The following is a 16746-nucleotide window of genomic DNA, read 5'->3' as shown; positions in this document are numbered from 1 at the left end:
TTCTGGTGAGCAATGGGCGTGGTGAAGTTGTCAGTTGAGGAAGTCGCGACACAGCTGTGATCGTCGCGGCAGGGGCACGGTCCAGCAAACCCCGGACTTGGCACACTCCACGTGACTACTCCCCTACAGCCCGACTGGTATCCGCTGTACTAGGACTTTACGTTGGACTCGAGGATTATTAAGTCATGTCACTGTTCATGAGGGGTATAAGTATGCTTGTTACTTTTTACATCGGGCGAAATGATAAATTATCTCGGCTCAGAAACGACTCAGAAACGACACAAGTGGACAGAGACAAGAGATTACCAGAATACACAGCAGAGCAACTAAAAAAAGCAACTAGAGAAGAATAAAAGACTGTATGTTTGAGGATATCATTTACATGCCCATAGCACAGTAGATTACTAATTCGAAGGTAACTCTTCAAGATACTTGAGATGCTTAGTTGCAATATGAAAAGCGTGGCGAAGCTTGATGGGTCAATTCAAGTATGTTGATTTCAGCTGTAGCATTTCTTGCTCTTCAGAGTAATCTTTACAGATTCCCATTTCAAAGTATTCCCTGTAACTCCCAACATGCATAATATTGTACAAGGCTTATAGAATGGGCCTTTTCTTTTGAAAATTTTCTCCAATATCACGATTCCCTCTCGCACCGAAGTAGTCCATCAGTCCTAAAATGTGTAAGCTTTCATATTCTCGACACCAAATCTACCAGATCATCGCTTGTGCGTCACTTACCCATCCGGTATCCTTCTGTCTCATTATGTCGTTTCTGTCTCCACGCTGTTTACCCTGCAGTTGAATTAGTACCATACTCAATTAAGATGTGCTACCCCTCGAAATTTGAGCTTACTGTCTTCCCACCTTCCACCACCAATCGATCCATCTGGAAGAATTGGCTAACAACTGTTTGTCTCTGTACCAGCTGTTAGTTACTTCCTCACGATACCATACACCTCGTAAAAACATCCAAGACCAGCCATCTTGCGACGGTAGTCCAGCATCCCCTAGTCTTTATCCTTGTTCCAAGCGTACCTTCAATGACTGTAACTCCTTGACTCCTTTCTGCAGCAATTCCTGGATCTGGTTTTCATCCTGTATGTTTCTGTGTTCTCTAAATGAATCTCGAGTTCTCCGTTTGGCGTATTCGCGGAAATTATAAGCTGCGAACTGCTCGCCCTGACGTAGAAGCTTTCGGTACTATCAGATGATTTAAATCAGCAAAGGTTGAATGCTGGAATTGAAGCTTCGTAGCTTGTCGCCTCAAGAGAGGCAATGGTAGGACTGTTCAAACAAGCACGTTGCACAGGACTAAAAAGAAAATACATACCAAAGATCGCACCTTGGGCGCTGTTTGAACTGCTGCTCCTGACGCGACTGACATTATCGAAGTGGGATGTAATGTGTTGTTTGGCCGAATTCAATCGAGCTGCTGCGAAACGTCACAAACATCAACCATGAAGACTTTCGGTCTTTCACGGCTTTTTCAGCCGTGTTTCGGAGATAGCAGATAAGATAAGATGGTTGTGCCAAGACAATTGAGTTGGCGGGTCAGGTGATACGAAATCTCAGCTCCAGCGCGACCGTAGTTCCAGAATGCTTCGAGGAAGACAGAACTGAGACACAAACACAAACCTAAACCTGGGATCGAAAATACATTTCGCGAGACACAAAAGTTACGGTATCGTGCATCTGAAGCAGTTGAATTCTCGCCATTGTGATCTGGTTCAGTCTCCGATTCCTGTGTCAACACCGGGCCAGCAATTTGAGATTGATGATCTGTATCGACGCGTCTGGTTCAGTGCTTAGATCCCAAGGCAGGATATCCTTCGACGACCACAACATATATCATGCTGTGAACAAGCGCGTGGCGGACATAATCTGGATACAAACAGATACAGCAGCATATGAGTTTCTTTGCGGTTCTGGAGCTGCAAAAACCAACCTGACCATTGTTCTTCGACTACTACTTGTCGTGGCTCCAAATGCGAATTTTCTAGCACGATTCGATGGAGGTGAATGATACAAGTGTACGACGGCCGACTTTCCTATGCGACACTTATAACACCAAGAATACAGTTATAGAAACATATCCTCAATTTGTCCTACAATCAATTACTCAACCGCCCTTCCAGGCCTGCCCTGCACTCGGCACAAGACGGCATCTGGCAGTTCTGCAGGTTGGGTGTAACAGAACTGCCAAATGCTGTGCTCTTTGGCTATTCCCTGAGGCTGAATCGACGTTGGAAGTGAGACATTGACACATGCATGTTTTAGGAATTATTCTACCGATTACTTTCGCAATATCTCAACGCTGACAAAGTCGGTATTATTGCCTCTCGGAGTTGCGCTTTGCGGTTTTTACGGCGATTCTTCTGCAAGGTACAAGTCGGAGCTATCCACGAGACCGTCATCGCTGCCCAGCATCCGCTCGCCTTGTCTCGCCATTGTCAGCAAACCAAGCGGATTGCGTGCTCGCGAGGCTACTCAACAGCCGTGGGACCCAGATTTATTTTTTCCCTATCGACTAACTTTTTATTACATTAGCCTCGAGCACTCCCGCATTTCTTTATTGATCCCTTTCTCATTATCGTCACTTTCTCCATCTTGAAAATCCTTTGCTATACCATTCCACTTCCTTTATCTCACCCTTCAGCAATCATGGCTAACCCACCACACGGAGGAGAACTCAAGTACAAAGCTTGCCGCCCCACTACCTTCGTCTTTGCTAACTATTTGGCAGAGATCTCATTGCCAGAGATGCCCCAAAACACAAAGAGCTCGCCGCTGAGGCCGAGTCGCTACCAGCAGTCTATTTGACTGAGAGGCAGTTGTGCGATCTTGAATTGATCATTAGTGGTGGTTTCTCTCCTCTGGAAGGTACGTTGACATCAATCGTGGTGGGGTAAAAACTACCCCGCCATCAGCACATTTTATCTTTCAATTGTGTTTTCGGGATGCGAAAATACTAACATAACGTTTTTATAGGTTTCATGAACGAGAAGGATTACAATGGGTAGGTTGCGCGACTCAATTGACCATATGGCAATACTGATAATTTCTAGTGTCGTGGCCGAAAACAGACTTTCCGATGGAAATCTTTTCAGCATGCCCATCACCCTTGATGTTTCGCAAGCACAGATCGACGAGTTGGGAGTGAAGGCGGGAGCTAGAATCACTCTCCGCGATTTCCGTGACGACCGAAATCTTGCCATTATCACCGTTGACGATGTCTACAAGCCTGACAAGTAAGAACTCTGCGCGGAGCTGGTACGGGCAGCACTAATTGGATGTAGGACCAAGGAAGCTAAGGAAGTTTTTGGAGGGGATGGCGATCACCCGGCTGTCAAATACCTTTACGAGACTGCTCAAGAATTCTACGTTGGAGGAAAGCTTGACGCTATCAACCGCCTTGAACATTACGATTACGTTGCTCTTAGATGTAAGCTTAAGTGGCATTCCACTACTCATGCAACAACTGACTTGTTTGGAAGATACCCCCGCAGAAATGAGATTACACTTTGACAAACTCGGCTGGCAAAAGATTGTCGCATTCCAAACCAGAAATCCTATGCACAGAGCTCATCGAGAGTTGACCGTTCGGGCTGCGCGCGCACGCCAAGCCAATGTCCTCATCCATCCAGTCGTTGGTCTCACGAAGCCAGGAGATATTGATCATTTCACCCGCGTTCGTGTATACCAAGCCCTCCTTCCAAGATATCCAAACGGAATGGCCGTTCTTGGCCTTCTGCCTTTGGCTATGCGAATGGGTGGTCCAAGAGAAGCCATCTGGCACGCAATCATCCGTAAGAACTTTGGAGCCACCCACTTCATTGTTGGAAGAGATCACGCAGGTCCAGGAAAAAACAAAAAGGGGGAGGAATTCTACGGCCCATACGATGCACAATACGCTGTCGAGAAATACAAGAATGAGCTCGGTATCGAGGTCGTTCCTTTCCAGATGATGACTTATCTTCCAGATAGCGATGAGTACAGACCCAAGGATGAGGTTCCAGCTGGCGTTCGAACTCTCGATATCTCTGGAACTGAGCTCCGAAATCGGCTCCGAACTGGTCGTGAGATTCCAGAGTGGTTTTCATACCCAGAAGTTGTTCGCGTTCTTCGGGAATCTCACCCCCCACGTTCTGCGCAAGGATTCACCGTCTTCCTGACCGGCTACCAAAACAGTGGAAAAGACGCAATCGCACGCGCACTTCACGTCACCCTCAACCAACAAGGAGGCCGCTCCGTCTCTCTTCTGCTTGGTGAGACGGTCCGCGCCGAGCTTTCTTCCGAGCTTGGCTTCAGCCGTGCCGATCGTACCCGTAACATTGGTCGAATCGCTTTTGTTGCATCAGAGCTCACCCGTTCTGGTGCAGCTGTTATTGCGGCTCCAATCGCACCATTCGAGGATGCTCGTCAACACGCTAAGGAGTTGGTCGAGAAATACGGTGACTTCTACCTCGTCCACGTCGCCACCTCATTAGAACATGCTGAGAAGACCGACAAGCGCGGTATCTATGCCAAGGCTCGTGCTGGTGAGATCAAGGGTTTCACTGGTGTTGATGATCCTTATGAAACTCCAGCCAAGGCTTCTTTGACTGTTGATATTGAGAAAACCAGTGTTAGAAGTGCGGTCCACCAGATCGTTCTTATGCTTGAGAGTGAGGGTCTTTTGGATCGTTTGTAAATAGGACATGCATCATGCATTCATGGATATGGGCGCTGGGTTAATATACAGGGGCGTAGTGATTTTTTTAAATTTAAAGAGATCTTGATAGGATCAAAAGTTAGACAGCATTTTATTTTCCAGCCTCTTTTCGATTTGCAGTATGATTCGGTGCCATTCGTTCCAATCTCGCAATATTCTTCTCCATGTATCACAAAGCGCAATGCAGCACCAGTGAAGCTTATAAAACCTCTCATATCCTCATTTATCTCCTGTCACGTTTACATTTGAACCAATCTCTATTTTGTGACATGTGAGTCATCTTATCTAACTTTGGTCCTTCTTGCTCGCTCTTGATCTTCAGCGGATTTTTACCAAAAGTCGAGCAATGTTTACCAAGACCTATTTCTTGTTTTTAGTACTCACTTTTAACAGTCTTACAGCATGCACCATTTGAGAATCTAACTATTTACCAAATGTCCCTTAGATTTTCTTCAATTAATTTACTTTTAAACGAAATATATGTGACTAGGAAAGTCAGAATACCTAGATACCCTTTCTTTTATACCTAGATTCAGGGGCAGGAAGGGCTTGGACGTTTATGCAACTCTGTATATTTAGACATGATGGTGTTGTTATGCTATTGATGGACTGGAGTGACAGATGTAGAACGTTTTCGGGGAGTTTATGTGTATTGGTTTCGAACTTTTTCTTGGGATTGGGGATGATTATATTTGGGGAATTGGTTTCGGGGGTGAGAGGTTGTTTGTTGTCGATTGAGGATTTGCTGCCGATTCCTGGAGACCGTTTTGGGAGGAAGGGGGTGATTTGGGTTTTGGTATCTGCGCGGTGCTTTTTAAAGTTGGGTCGTTGTTGATATTCTTACTGAGGAGGGGTTTCTATGGAAACTTCTGTGAGGTACACAGTACATCCACTCAGTTTAGCGATGCATTCATCTTGGCTTCAGATGGATGTGCGTGGGGGTGCTTTTATGTGGTATGTTCCTATTGAATAGGAAGGGATAGTTTCAGTTGGACGGTGAAGGCTGATGAGAGAGGGAGTGATGGATTTGATGAAAATGATCGTAGATGGAGACTTTTTGGCTAGGAGAAAGAATGTTTCTGCAAGAGCTCTTGAAGGTTGTACACCCGAAAAACCTTTGTTATTGTTGTTTTCATGGGAGTTTTCGAACACGGCTGCGATTTGCAACGGCGCTTAAAGTTGAAACTTCCAGGTGACATCTACGCGTGAGACAAGCCACTTCTCTAAATTTGTACTCGCTCAAATGAAATCTACTCGAAACTGTCTGTAGATTCCCGTTAAAGTTAGTAGAAGTTACTATATCATTTTGGCCAATAAGATCTTCGTCCACGACTTACGAGGGTCTTAATGGGAAATTCCTAGAGGGAAAAACAGGTTAGGCGCACCAGAAGAGTCGAGACACCCAACATTTCGCAATACAACTACATTTTGAGGAAGAGGTAGAAGAAGAAGGTGTTCTTGTGGCTATCTATCATGATCTAGATCTGGGTGGGAACACATTATTCTTTTCTACGAGAAATGAGAGATGAATTGTTGGTAATCTAAGAGCATAGAACTTGTTGAGTGGTTAAGGTAAAGAAGGCAACCGAGAGTTGTTGTCGAAAGTAGGGTTGTCACCGAAATTATTTTCTCGCTTACTGAAAACCACTTCTATAAATTAATGATTTTGTTACTCACTAACATTTCTTTTTCCATGGTCGGACGTTTTGTTTAGATCTAGACCCGACGCGTACTTCGCTTTGTTGAAGTCATGGCCCTTGAAGTGTCGACAACTAATGGAGTTCCTAATTAAGATGTGAACACTTGCGGGCACAAGGGCTTTTGTTAAGTGGATTCCTGAGTTTTTGGAATTCTTTTGAGGAAACAAAGGCGATGTGTTGAGGTATATACTGGGTTTTACGAGGCAACCTTTTTTTTTTAAATCAAAGCGAGTTTAGGTAGTTTAGGTACATATACGGTTGGAGTATAGAATTGTTAAGAGCTTGAGATTAAAATCCGGGCAGAGCATTCTAAGGATGGCATTTAATTCGGTTATTTCTTACTATTAGACAAGGCTGCTAAGCTAAGATTTAGTGTCACGGCAACCGCGAATCTAAGGAATAAGAGAGAAGAGAGATATAAATGAAAGCTGAATCTAGTACTTCTTAGTTTCCGAAAATAACACCACGTGGAAAAGCTCGAGCCATTTTAGATTGACATATCCAAAAGTCGATCTCGAGAGATACGGACAAAGTTTAATAATAATAAGATACAGTGAGTTCAAAGAGCAACTAATTTAATTAGGAGGTTAACTATGGAAAGCGGAAAAACGAGGGTTGAGCTTGCTGCCGATTTATTGTTGACTGCCGATTTCAAATAATGTCATTTTCATACTTAACGCTCATTAAAATACCAGATGGGTTTATAAATTAATTATATACTGCTACCAGCTCTGCCATTATCAACAGGCAGCTTGAGTACTACCTAAAACTAACCTACCAAAACCATGGATCTTTGGTAGTTCAAATTGTTGGAAGCAAACATCGAGGGGATGATTATTACTCTTATAAACCATAGCTTCATCGTATTTTCTATCGTCTTTCAGGATATTCCGCTCTAGTTTAGAGAAACCGAACTGAACATCTTTCTGATGTGGATATCTAATTTATACATACTCCTGCAGAAGTAGTTTTTTTGCTCTATTCATCTCCAGCTAAAGTGGGTTGGCTTAAATTCTACATCTTTTACTTTAGCATGTGGTTAATGACGGATTTTCAACATTATATCATAAATATCTGTTGATCTTGTCGTATTGTGTCTTGTTGAATAAAGACTTGGGTGTTTTTCTGTTTTTTCTCAATTATAACTTATAGGAGTTTTGTGAGCTTCACATTCTGTCCTCGTAGTTTAACCTATTTATTATAAAATTATTCTACTCTGACATAATAGATCCTTCCAAGCCATATGTCGCAAAATGATGGAATTTGAAAGTCGCCACTCTCCGCCTTGAGCACCATGTTTCGCTCCAAGATGTAACTTCCCAAACTATGAGATGACCCTTGTCTGTGTTTATGAGCTATTGAAAATACGAGTTTTGAAATGACACACTTTCAATCGCGTTTGGGTTCAAATGTTCCATCCACACTTATCAAAAATTGCTGTCTTGATAGAATGGTGATATTTGTTCCACTCCCACCTTATGCCAAATTTTGATGGGCTTACACGCATGGCTTTTGATGTCTTTTTACTCCAACCCGTAATATCGTGTTGTCGGTGGAATAGGACAAAGGCAGGCTGGACGGCTGTACAAGGTTAACATTTACACAAGTGATAGTCTGAAAAAGTGTTGAGCTTGCCCTATAAACGAAGATAGGTTTCGTGAAACTTTTGAGAGAGGAAACTGTTCGACTTTCGACAAGGTTAAAGTCCAATCTTCATCTTGCGTTCTGAAAAGACTGGTGTAAAAGTCATTGCGGTCTTAATGATGAGAGTCGACACTGGAATGGTGTTGTGTAGACTTCTTCCAATTACTACTCTTGGGAACCTGCCCAGGACAGAGGTAGTTTTACCTTGTTCTTTTTCCAAATTGCAGTGCTGGTGTAAGCAAATGAAATGTAGTTAGCGATTAAGCATCAGCCAACATTCATCAACCCTTCGTTATGTTTAGTGATAGCCCCATGCAACAATTAGGATTTGCCCCGCAACCCTTTTTTCACCACGGCCCTTACGAACGAGACATTCAGATTGCTTACTTGATGAATGTCACTACTCATTAGTCAAATTTAATTTCAGAGCGTCCATCACGTACAAGCTGCATGTTGTGTAACTCTCATGCCAAAATATTGGAGAGAATCGGGGCGAATGGCGCCTCTTTTCGGTCCTATCCGATCCATAGCAGATGCTTCGAGAGTAAGGCTGAAGTAGTTCTTGGACACAGCATAAGAACAATTGAAAAACCCAAGCCACCCGACTTGCTGATGGTCATACGGCTTCGAGTAGTACCGTACCCTGTTCTTGTCAGGGGTTAAGCGAATTATGCGAAGTTGCTTGCAACCACCAGTAAACACTTCAGGATAAATCAAAGACCTTTTCCTTTTAGTATCAATGTTCGAATTATGATAAAACCCATGTGAGAGTCGTAAGTACAATCAAATGTTACTTTATGAGTTTAGGGATCGTGGAACGGTGCGGGAATAATCAATAGGTCGGGAAGTTTCCTCAACTAAGACTGAGCGAGGCTAGATTTATTAAAAATTGCTCACACCAATCATCGGCGGCATGGGGGACAGAGTAATCTCCAAGCCTTGGTCATGTATGGAAAGAACCCAATTGGCGAGTTCGTATAATCATCACTTGTTGTGATCTATTGCCTATGTTGAGCAATTGGCTTCCTCGGACTTTCCGAGTCTATTGAACAAAGAAAAAGAGTAATATTTGTACGTAAAAATCATCGCATATGGCAGGTGTAAAAGAGAGGCTCATTACACAGCATTTGACCAACAAAGTTGGCTTTTTCGTTTCCATACAAGCCTCGTGAAGTCAGATGTTGCTCTGGTGAACATTGCCTCCGTCACTTCGACAATGCAATGTAAATTAAATTGACTGTGCCAGCTTACTGCATAATTGAGTTTGAGGTAACATGAGTTAGACGTTATGGGCGTTGTATCAATATGGAGATCGGAACAACCCGTTCGTTGGGTTGGTATGATTACTCAATTACACCGACAGTATGTATCCTACAAGATTCTCAAACTATTGAACACCATGAGGAAAAGTGTATAAGTAAGAGAGACTCTCCCACTTCTACCAGATCCTCACCCAGCTACTCATCTGCAGCTTCAAAAGTTTTGCTACAAATCGACTCACTCTTCTCAGCTAGATTAAGGAAACCAACTCAAACCATCAACATGAAGACCTCCGCTATCTTTCTTGCTGTCGCGTCGGTCATTGCCGGTGTCATCGCAGCACCACAACCGGCCCCAGCACCCCCTGCACTTGCTGCAAATGAAATCCAGGCCACTCTTCGAACCGACGGCAACACGACTTATACTGCTAGCTCTGACTTCTCAGTACTTGCTGTGAGAACATCCAGACAATGCAGTGCCAGAAACTTCGGTGGCACATGCTACAGATTCACTTTTGATTCTGGTGTTTGTTGTAAGTTACTCTATTATGACCCAGTTAACTCCTCCACCTCTTTGAGGCCGAAATACAGTTTTGAAGATAAACAAATTGAGCTAATTCTACTCCTATTCTAGGGAGCTACTCTGATTTCGGCAGCACCGTGTACAACGCCCTAAATGACAAAACAAGCTCTATCGACAATTTTGGCGCAACATGCACTTTCTATCAGTAAGTATTCCCAAGCATACATTTCACAATAGCCTCTCAAAAGCCAAAATCGCTTCTCTCAACACTCTTGTGGTTTACTGCTAACGTTGTTGTTATCATAGGAATACGAATTGCGGAGGCAGAAGCTACAGAACTCCTTACAACGCTGATCTTGCTGGAGAGTTCAATGACATTATCAGCTCCTTCAGATGCTAGACTAGCGATCACTGAACGAAGCTCATGTTGAGACCTTCAACTCAAAACATGCGTCGAATAAGAGTTTTCCTTTGATGGTATAGGAAGTGAGTTTGATTACGCCAAAAGGCAAAACGGTCGTTATTAACGAAATGGAATTTAGGATGTTTAGCAGTAGCCTATATTAACGACTTTTGCAAAAGCTTGGGAATTGACATTGTTTACCCAGAATTTGAACTGGTGATTTTCAAGTATTCTTCTATGGCCTATTAAATTCCCACGTTCAGCCTCTCTTCTGCTCAGAATGCTGTTGCTGCTCAAAAATGGGTTTGATACCAGAATGGTGGCATACTTTGAGCGCGCAACCTCGAGATGAATTGTATCCTCGCCAGAGCCAGGCTCGCAAGGGTATCGTAGGAAACGCAGGATTATCCATGTTCTTATGGTGGTCAAAAGTTCGATTGTTCCCACGAGTCTTTATTACATGTCTAGTACTGTCATTCCACCTCTTCTTCAGCTCCAACATCCACCAAGTCCCTGAATCTCTCCCTACTCAACCCATCTCTTAGCGAAATAGTAGTCGAACTGGAGCTAGCAATATTTTCTGTCGCTTTACCCGCCCTTGGAAATGCCATAATTTCATCCAAGTCAAGCGCTAGTAGGTTGCAGTAACGATCTAGATCTAAATCATTAGGTCCTTCGCCCCACGGCTAATACAATTCTAGTCAGCATCAAGTCATAACAGCTGAAAGTTGCCAAGATAAACAAGGGGAGAGGAAGTCCTACATTCTCAATCTCCAAGCCTACTTCCGCTAATGCAAAGAGCGCATATGCAGTAACCCCCGTAATAGCCACACTCCACCACTTCAGCTCCGCCCAAAGCTGGCCAGGTAACGTGAGGATAAAAATCCACACGATTCTCGAGATGGCGATATTGTATCCTAAAGGGATGGGGGTGCGGAGAAGACGTTCGCAAGCGGAGAGGATAGATGTTAGAGTGTCAATATGAGTTAAGAGATGGGTGAGAACTTGGGTGTCAACTTGGGGGTGACTAAGAGTACGGTAGGACTCGACTGCGGTGGACAGGTGGAGGGTCAAGGTGAGGGGGTGGTTGGTTGCAGCTAGGTTGTACTGTGGGGAATTTTATTAGCTTTGGGTTTGGAAAGCTTGAAATTAAGGGAGAGGTTAGTACATTTGGTACGCGGCTTACGCCAAGTTTCAAATCGTGGCATTCGTACCATTCTCTCTCCCCTCGCAAATGATGCTTTAGAGCCACAGCAAAAGTGTGTACGCATCTTATCACTTCTTCCTTCCTCATTACTATCTCCCCACTCTCGGGTGCCAAGGGGATGTCAGGGACATGAAGCCAGAGTGTACGTGCAAAGGAGCGCGAAACGGCAGAGACGTGATCCCATTGTGTTCGGCCATCCCACCAGCGGTTGTAGGATGATTGCATACGAAACGTTATCGCCAATCCAACAACAAATCTATTCCGTCTGTTCAGTTTACCATTGCGTAAAAATCCACGGTGGATTTGCTTACCCAAAGACCGGAAAGAGAATTGGCGAATGTAGCATATGCTCATCACCCTTGGACTGTAATCCCAGGCAAATCAATGCTGCAAATATCCCAGAGACGATTATCTATCTCCATAAAACAATCAGATCATAACAATCAATAACATTGATGAAGACATCACATGCTGGAAGGTCGTCATGAAGAGAGAGAGAGCAGTGCATACCTGCGGCAAAATCCTCCAGAGCGCTCCTCCTTCCCATCTCAAAGAATATGGAATCCATCTAGTTCTCTTTCTCTGTTCCCTTTGCCCAGCATGCCACTCTTTCAGGCTTCGGTACGGATGATGGTGGTGATTCCTCATCTTCTTTTTCTCTTGCCACCTCTTTTCTCTCCCGTTGAAAGATGTGGCGTAAAACAGATTTGGAGCAAAATTCAATTTCAATTGCTTCGGCTCAACCGCTCACCTACATCTCGTCCCTTCTTATACATACTATTGATATCCATAAATCGACTTATCTGCGACCCCGGCGTGTGCTCGGAGCAAAGCGGAGGCTAGCCATGTGAAAAACACGTGTAGAAAGCCAAAAATGAAGATCATGGTCTGATTCCAGGGGAAAATGAGCTGTTGGTGGAATTTAGAGACCGAACATAGGGGAGGGTGTATGTGTGTGATATATATGCAACTTCGGGTCTGGACTGTATTATTGTAAGAATTGTTCATGTTCTCCGTCAACGTTATTGTTTCTACTTGTTTTGAATCTGTTTCAAAATGCATGACATGGAGTCGAACTTATACCCTTAGCTTTCTGGGCTGTTTTCTCAATTATGTTAACTCAATGCCTCAGGGCTTCTTTGATCATCGATTTTCGGTATGTTTTGCCAGTAATTTTAGTGAGAGGAGAGGTAATGACGGGAAAAGGCAGGATGCGTGCTCTCGCTGAAAGTGGCCGTGCCCAACTAACCAGGGCCAGGCATTTTTCGGACTAAAACCCATCATCTCGGACTCCGGAGCTCTTGTCGGAGATTTTCTAAATTCCCTCCAAATAATAAAACATGATCGATTTATATGATCCCGCCTCGCGATATTCTTCACCATTGGTTATTGAATTCTCAACCTATTCATAAATGGCTGGTTCAACCCCCTTTGTCGCTGTGGCCGGTGCAACAGGCCATCTGGGCTCTCTTATCGTTCTCAACCTTTGTAAGAAGGATGTAGCAGTGAAAGCACTCATTCGTCCAGGGACTTCAGGCTCACGTACCCAACACCTTCGAGAAGCTGGCTGTCAGATCACCGAAGTGGACATGACCGATGTCCCAACATTGACAGAAGCCCTCACTGGCGCAACCACCGTGGTATCTGCACTCCAAGGCTTGAAGGGCGTCATCATAGACGCACAAGGAGCTCTCCTCGAGGCCGCTATGGCTGCAAAAGTACGACGATTCATTCCTTCGGATTTCTCTTTGGACTTCACCAAGACAACTCCCGGTACCAATCGAAACCTGGATCTCCGGCGCGAATTTCACGCAAAGCTTGATGCATCTGGTATCGAATGGACGAGTGTGCTGAATGGTTGTTTTATGGAAGTAGTTACAACACGTCAGATGCCTTTGATCAACGACGCCTTTCATTTAATCACGCACTTCGGCAGTGTAGATCAGAAAATGGATGTCACCACGGTACCGGATGTAGCTGCTTATACTGCTGCTGTTGCGGCAGACCCACACCCGAAGCCCAAGTTCCTACGTATCGCAGGTGATGTTTTCACTGCAAAGGAAATGGCCGTTGTTATGACGAAATTGCGAGGGAAACAGTTTACCACGCAATGGGTTGGCAGTGCGGGATTTCTCTCGATATTGATTGGTGTCTTGAAATTGTTTATAGGAGGTGTAGAGGACAAGTTGTTTCCCCCTTGGCAAGGAATGCAGTATATGCTTAATATGATAAGCGGGGAAGGAAAATTGAACCCTCTGGATAACGATAGATATCCCGAACTAAAGTGGACGTCGGTGGAGCAAGCTATAAGGGAAGCAGATGCGGCTAAGGCGAAGGAGAAGTCGACGTAGGAGTTGGTAAGACACGTATTGAAATTGAATCAGCGAGGTTACTGTAAAAGGGATACCGCAAAGACGGTTTTGCTGAACATCACATACATATCATACAACACATATACACTCTCCAAAGCGATCAGGACCGATATAATAGCTTTTTGATCTACGCCCATGTACCAATGCTATCAAACATAGTCTTCATGACAGCTCCAATAGTCCAATGGCATTAGCCCTCTTAGCACTGTACTGCAACGCTCCACTTGGCGTACCCCATCAGGGAGCCTCCGCCGTGAGACTTTGGTGCATGGTAACTTGTCGTGAAAACGAGTTGATATCCCTTTCATCCTTTAACGCGCTAGCAACGACATATAGATGACCTGTTTTGGGGAGTACGGATCAGGATAGGAACTAGTGCAGGCAGTGAGGGTCTTCATGAAAACCGTCTAAACAGCACTCTAGACTTCAACCGAGTTTATATAATCACACGAAATACATGGATGACAAGATGGCTGGCGCTTCTCCAGGTAGACGCTGCTACCATGCCTTTGGATATCGTCCCTGAAAGACTATCCCATCAAGTGCAGGAAACACCACCCCGAAATGACATAATGGGAGAAAGATTTTAGGCGGTCGTACTCCACAACCTAAAATAGACAACGCTGCCTAAAATCTGCCTATCTTTGAGACACGTGATCTCGCGAATATGTTTAGCTCGTCGCGCCGCAACGCACGTGCATCAGTTCAAATACAACGTCGCGTCTCTCTCGCAATAATTAGATAGCTCAAGCAAACAACATGGCGACTAGAAAAAGTTCCCGACTTCAGAATGTATCTGCTCAGAACCCTGTCGTTGAGGAGCCAAATATGAACGCTGTAGCGAAGAAAAGAAAGCTGAGTGCTCTAGCATCAAAAGAGGAACCGAGGCCAAAAGAGAGTAAAAAAGGGGCAAAAATGGTCAAGTCCAAGACCCTCCAAGCAGAAACAACGCTACCAGAAGCTCAATTGGTCAACTTGTCTGGAAACCAGTTGTTCTCCTTACCAGTCGAGGTGTTGAATATGACATTGGACAATGTACGTTAACGAATCTCCTCTCCCAAGCTTGGCTAGGTAAGATACTGATTTCGCCTGCCATCTCAAAGGTTAAAGACATCCCAACTATAAGTGCACTTGGGAGAACATGCAAGAACATGTATACACTCATGATGCCCCGTCTGTACGGGCGTGTTATGGTCTCCGCCCCATATCACGCTCACATCGCCAAGGTCATCCGTACCCTTGAACCCCATCTCACCATCGCCCAAAAGAAGCAGCTGAAGAAAGAAGGGAAATACAAAGGTCAGCAGGAGAAATATCCAAAGGGACTGAATGAGACGGCGATACCGATTTGTGCAAGTTATGTGAAAGAGCTTCTTGTGGGATATTCGGACCCTGGAAAGAAACATCGCTATATTGTAGAAAGATATATTGAGGAGGCTCTGAAAAACATGCGAAATCTGGAAATTGTGGAGGGATTTCTTTATACCGAGTAAGTTGACTTCCCATATTGCGGTCGTAATCGCCGTACAGTGTCTAGAGTTTATTAATGTTTTCGTAGATCAATCGGGAAAAGCATTGCAGCATTGAAGAGCTTGAAAGCACTGTCTTTGAATTCAAGCAGAAGTGAAGGTGAAACATTGAAGCCCTTGTTCGCGATCAAGAATGTACGACATCTGAACCTCCGATCCTATTCCAACTTCGGCCAAAATAGCCTTGGCATGCTCACGAGCAAAATTCTCCAAAATTCATCGGACACCCTTGAAGGCTTGGTAATGGAGTCTGGTAATTTATTCGAACAATGGGACGACAAGTTCAATGATGTTGACAGCCATTATCTCAAAAATCTGAAAAGTTTGTCTATACAAGGTATCGAGGTTGATGAGAGAGTTCTTCAGGCTCTAGAAAGAGGTATCGACTTCATACGCTTACGCGAACTCGAAATTGTTCATTTTGACGACACCGAATCCCTACTTTTTCAGCATCTGACAAACTTGACCACACTAGCGAACAGCAAAAACATCGGCATAGGTCTGCGTACCCTGCACCTAAGGATGTCTGACCAGAGCTATGGACGCACACCAGAACAAAAGGCTCTCGGTTTCCGAACCAAGTGCGACTTCGTACGATCATTCAATACACTCACCAGCTTAGAGTTATCGGATTACGGAGTTTACCCGTCTTCTCATCCGATCAATCCGGGTCTTGCACGTCCTCTTTTAGAAGGCATTCTCAAACACAAGCATCTCCGAACTCTGAAGATCCCATATGCAGGAAGTTCTAGTGGCTTCTCAATTCCATATTTGTCCGGCGCCGAAGTTGGCGCTCTCATCGATGGCCTGCCTGAATTAAGAGAACTAAACATCGCTCCGGTGGAAGCGCAGATTGTACTACCCCGCTTTTAATCCCTCTATACTTACTAACTGAACTACAGGATGAAATCAGTGCCGCCCTTTCCAAAGGAAAGAACCTTGAAACCATCACTCTCTTCCCCCACGAATCATGGGGCAGATATCCCATGCCGGATAATCTCGGCGTGAACATAATCAAGAGTATCTTGAAAGCGTTCCTGAACCGCTCTGCCACTTATTCCAACGAAAGGTTTGATTGGGATCGGCACTGTCGGTTGAGAAGCGTATCGCTCGGTTGGATAGCCTGGGACATTGCATCCGAGTTTGAGAAGAAGAGAGGCGGGAAGAAAGTCGAGACGGTGAGTGTTGGGGAGGGCGCAGATAAAAGGGTAGTGTATTATCGGGATGCTAATATCAGAGGAGGTAAGAACCATGATATGTATGCTCCAAGGACTGATTGGGTTGATAAGGTTGCGCGGGAGATGAGATGGGGTTGAGAAGAATGAATGGTGTAGATCGCGAGCCCACGGATGTGAGCCTGAATATATTTCGAAAATCAAGCAGTTCTTTCACATAC

At 44.5% G+C, this 16746-nt stretch overlaps 6 protein-coding genes across 6 annotated transcripts; 4 read left to right on the top strand and 2 right to left on the bottom strand.

Annotated features, from left to right (window-relative positions):
• Positions 1 to 710: 710 nt before the first annotated feature.
• Positions 711 to 1386, bottom strand: GLAREA_12151 (uncharacterized protein; the record flags this gene model as incomplete). Its single annotated transcript, XM_008082933.1, has 4 exons — positions 711 to 794; positions 856 to 918; positions 1038 to 1202; positions 1333 to 1386. The coding sequence occupies 4 exons, from the start codon at positions 1384 to 1386 to the stop codon at positions 711 to 713; spliced, it is 366 nt and encodes a 121-aa protein (XP_008081124.1).
• Positions 1387 to 2663: 1277 nt separating this feature from the next.
• Positions 2664 to 4692, top strand: GLAREA_12150 (Nucleotidylyl transferase; the record flags this gene model as incomplete). Its single annotated transcript, XM_008082932.1, has 6 exons — positions 2664 to 2695; positions 2746 to 2882; positions 2991 to 3018; positions 3068 to 3250; positions 3299 to 3444; positions 3497 to 4692. The coding sequence occupies 6 exons, from the start codon at positions 2664 to 2666 to the stop codon at positions 4690 to 4692; spliced, it is 1722 nt and encodes a 573-aa protein (XP_008081123.1).
• Positions 4693 to 9599: 4907 nt separating this feature from the next.
• GLAREA_12149 (uncharacterized protein) lies at positions 9600 to 10239 on the top strand (the record flags this gene model as incomplete). Its single annotated transcript, XM_008082931.1, has 3 exons — positions 9600 to 9849; positions 9951 to 10044; positions 10146 to 10239. The coding sequence occupies 3 exons, from the start codon at positions 9600 to 9602 to the stop codon at positions 10237 to 10239; spliced, it is 438 nt and encodes a 145-aa protein (XP_008081122.1).
• A 476-nt stretch (positions 10240 to 10715) lies between these two features.
• GLAREA_12148 (uncharacterized protein) lies at positions 10716 to 11674 on the bottom strand (the record flags this gene model as incomplete). Its single annotated transcript, XM_008082930.1, has 3 exons — positions 10716 to 10928; positions 11005 to 11349; positions 11429 to 11674. 3 exons carry the CDS (start codon positions 11672 to 11674, stop codon positions 10716 to 10718), a joined length of 804 nt encoding a protein of 267 aa, XP_008081121.1.
• Positions 11675 to 12861: 1187 nt separating this feature from the next.
• Positions 12862 to 13800, top strand: GLAREA_12147 (NAD(P)-binding Rossmann-fold containing protein; the record flags this gene model as incomplete). Its single annotated transcript, XM_008082929.1, has 1 exon — positions 12862 to 13800. The coding sequence occupies one exon, from the start codon at positions 12862 to 12864 to the stop codon at positions 13798 to 13800; it is 939 nt and encodes a 312-aa protein (XP_008081120.1).
• A 780-nt stretch (positions 13801 to 14580) lies between these two features.
• Positions 14581 to 16666, top strand: GLAREA_12146 (RNI-like protein; the record flags this gene model as incomplete). Its single annotated transcript, XM_008082928.1, has 4 exons — positions 14581 to 14856; positions 14925 to 15310; positions 15380 to 16205; positions 16253 to 16666. 4 exons carry the CDS (start codon positions 14581 to 14583, stop codon positions 16664 to 16666), a joined length of 1902 nt encoding a protein of 633 aa, XP_008081119.1.
• Between the last annotated feature and the right edge of the window lie 80 nt (positions 16667 to 16746).

This window comes from Glarea lozoyensis, assembly GCF_000409485.1.
Source record: "Glarea lozoyensis ATCC 20868 chromosome Unknown GLAREA17, whole genome shotgun sequence".
Taxonomy (NCBI): Eukaryota; Fungi; Ascomycota; class Leotiomycetes; order Helotiales; family Helotiaceae; genus Glarea; species Glarea lozoyensis.
Note: the sequence above shows the minus strand (reverse complement) of the source record. Positions and strands in the feature narration are given on the sequence as shown.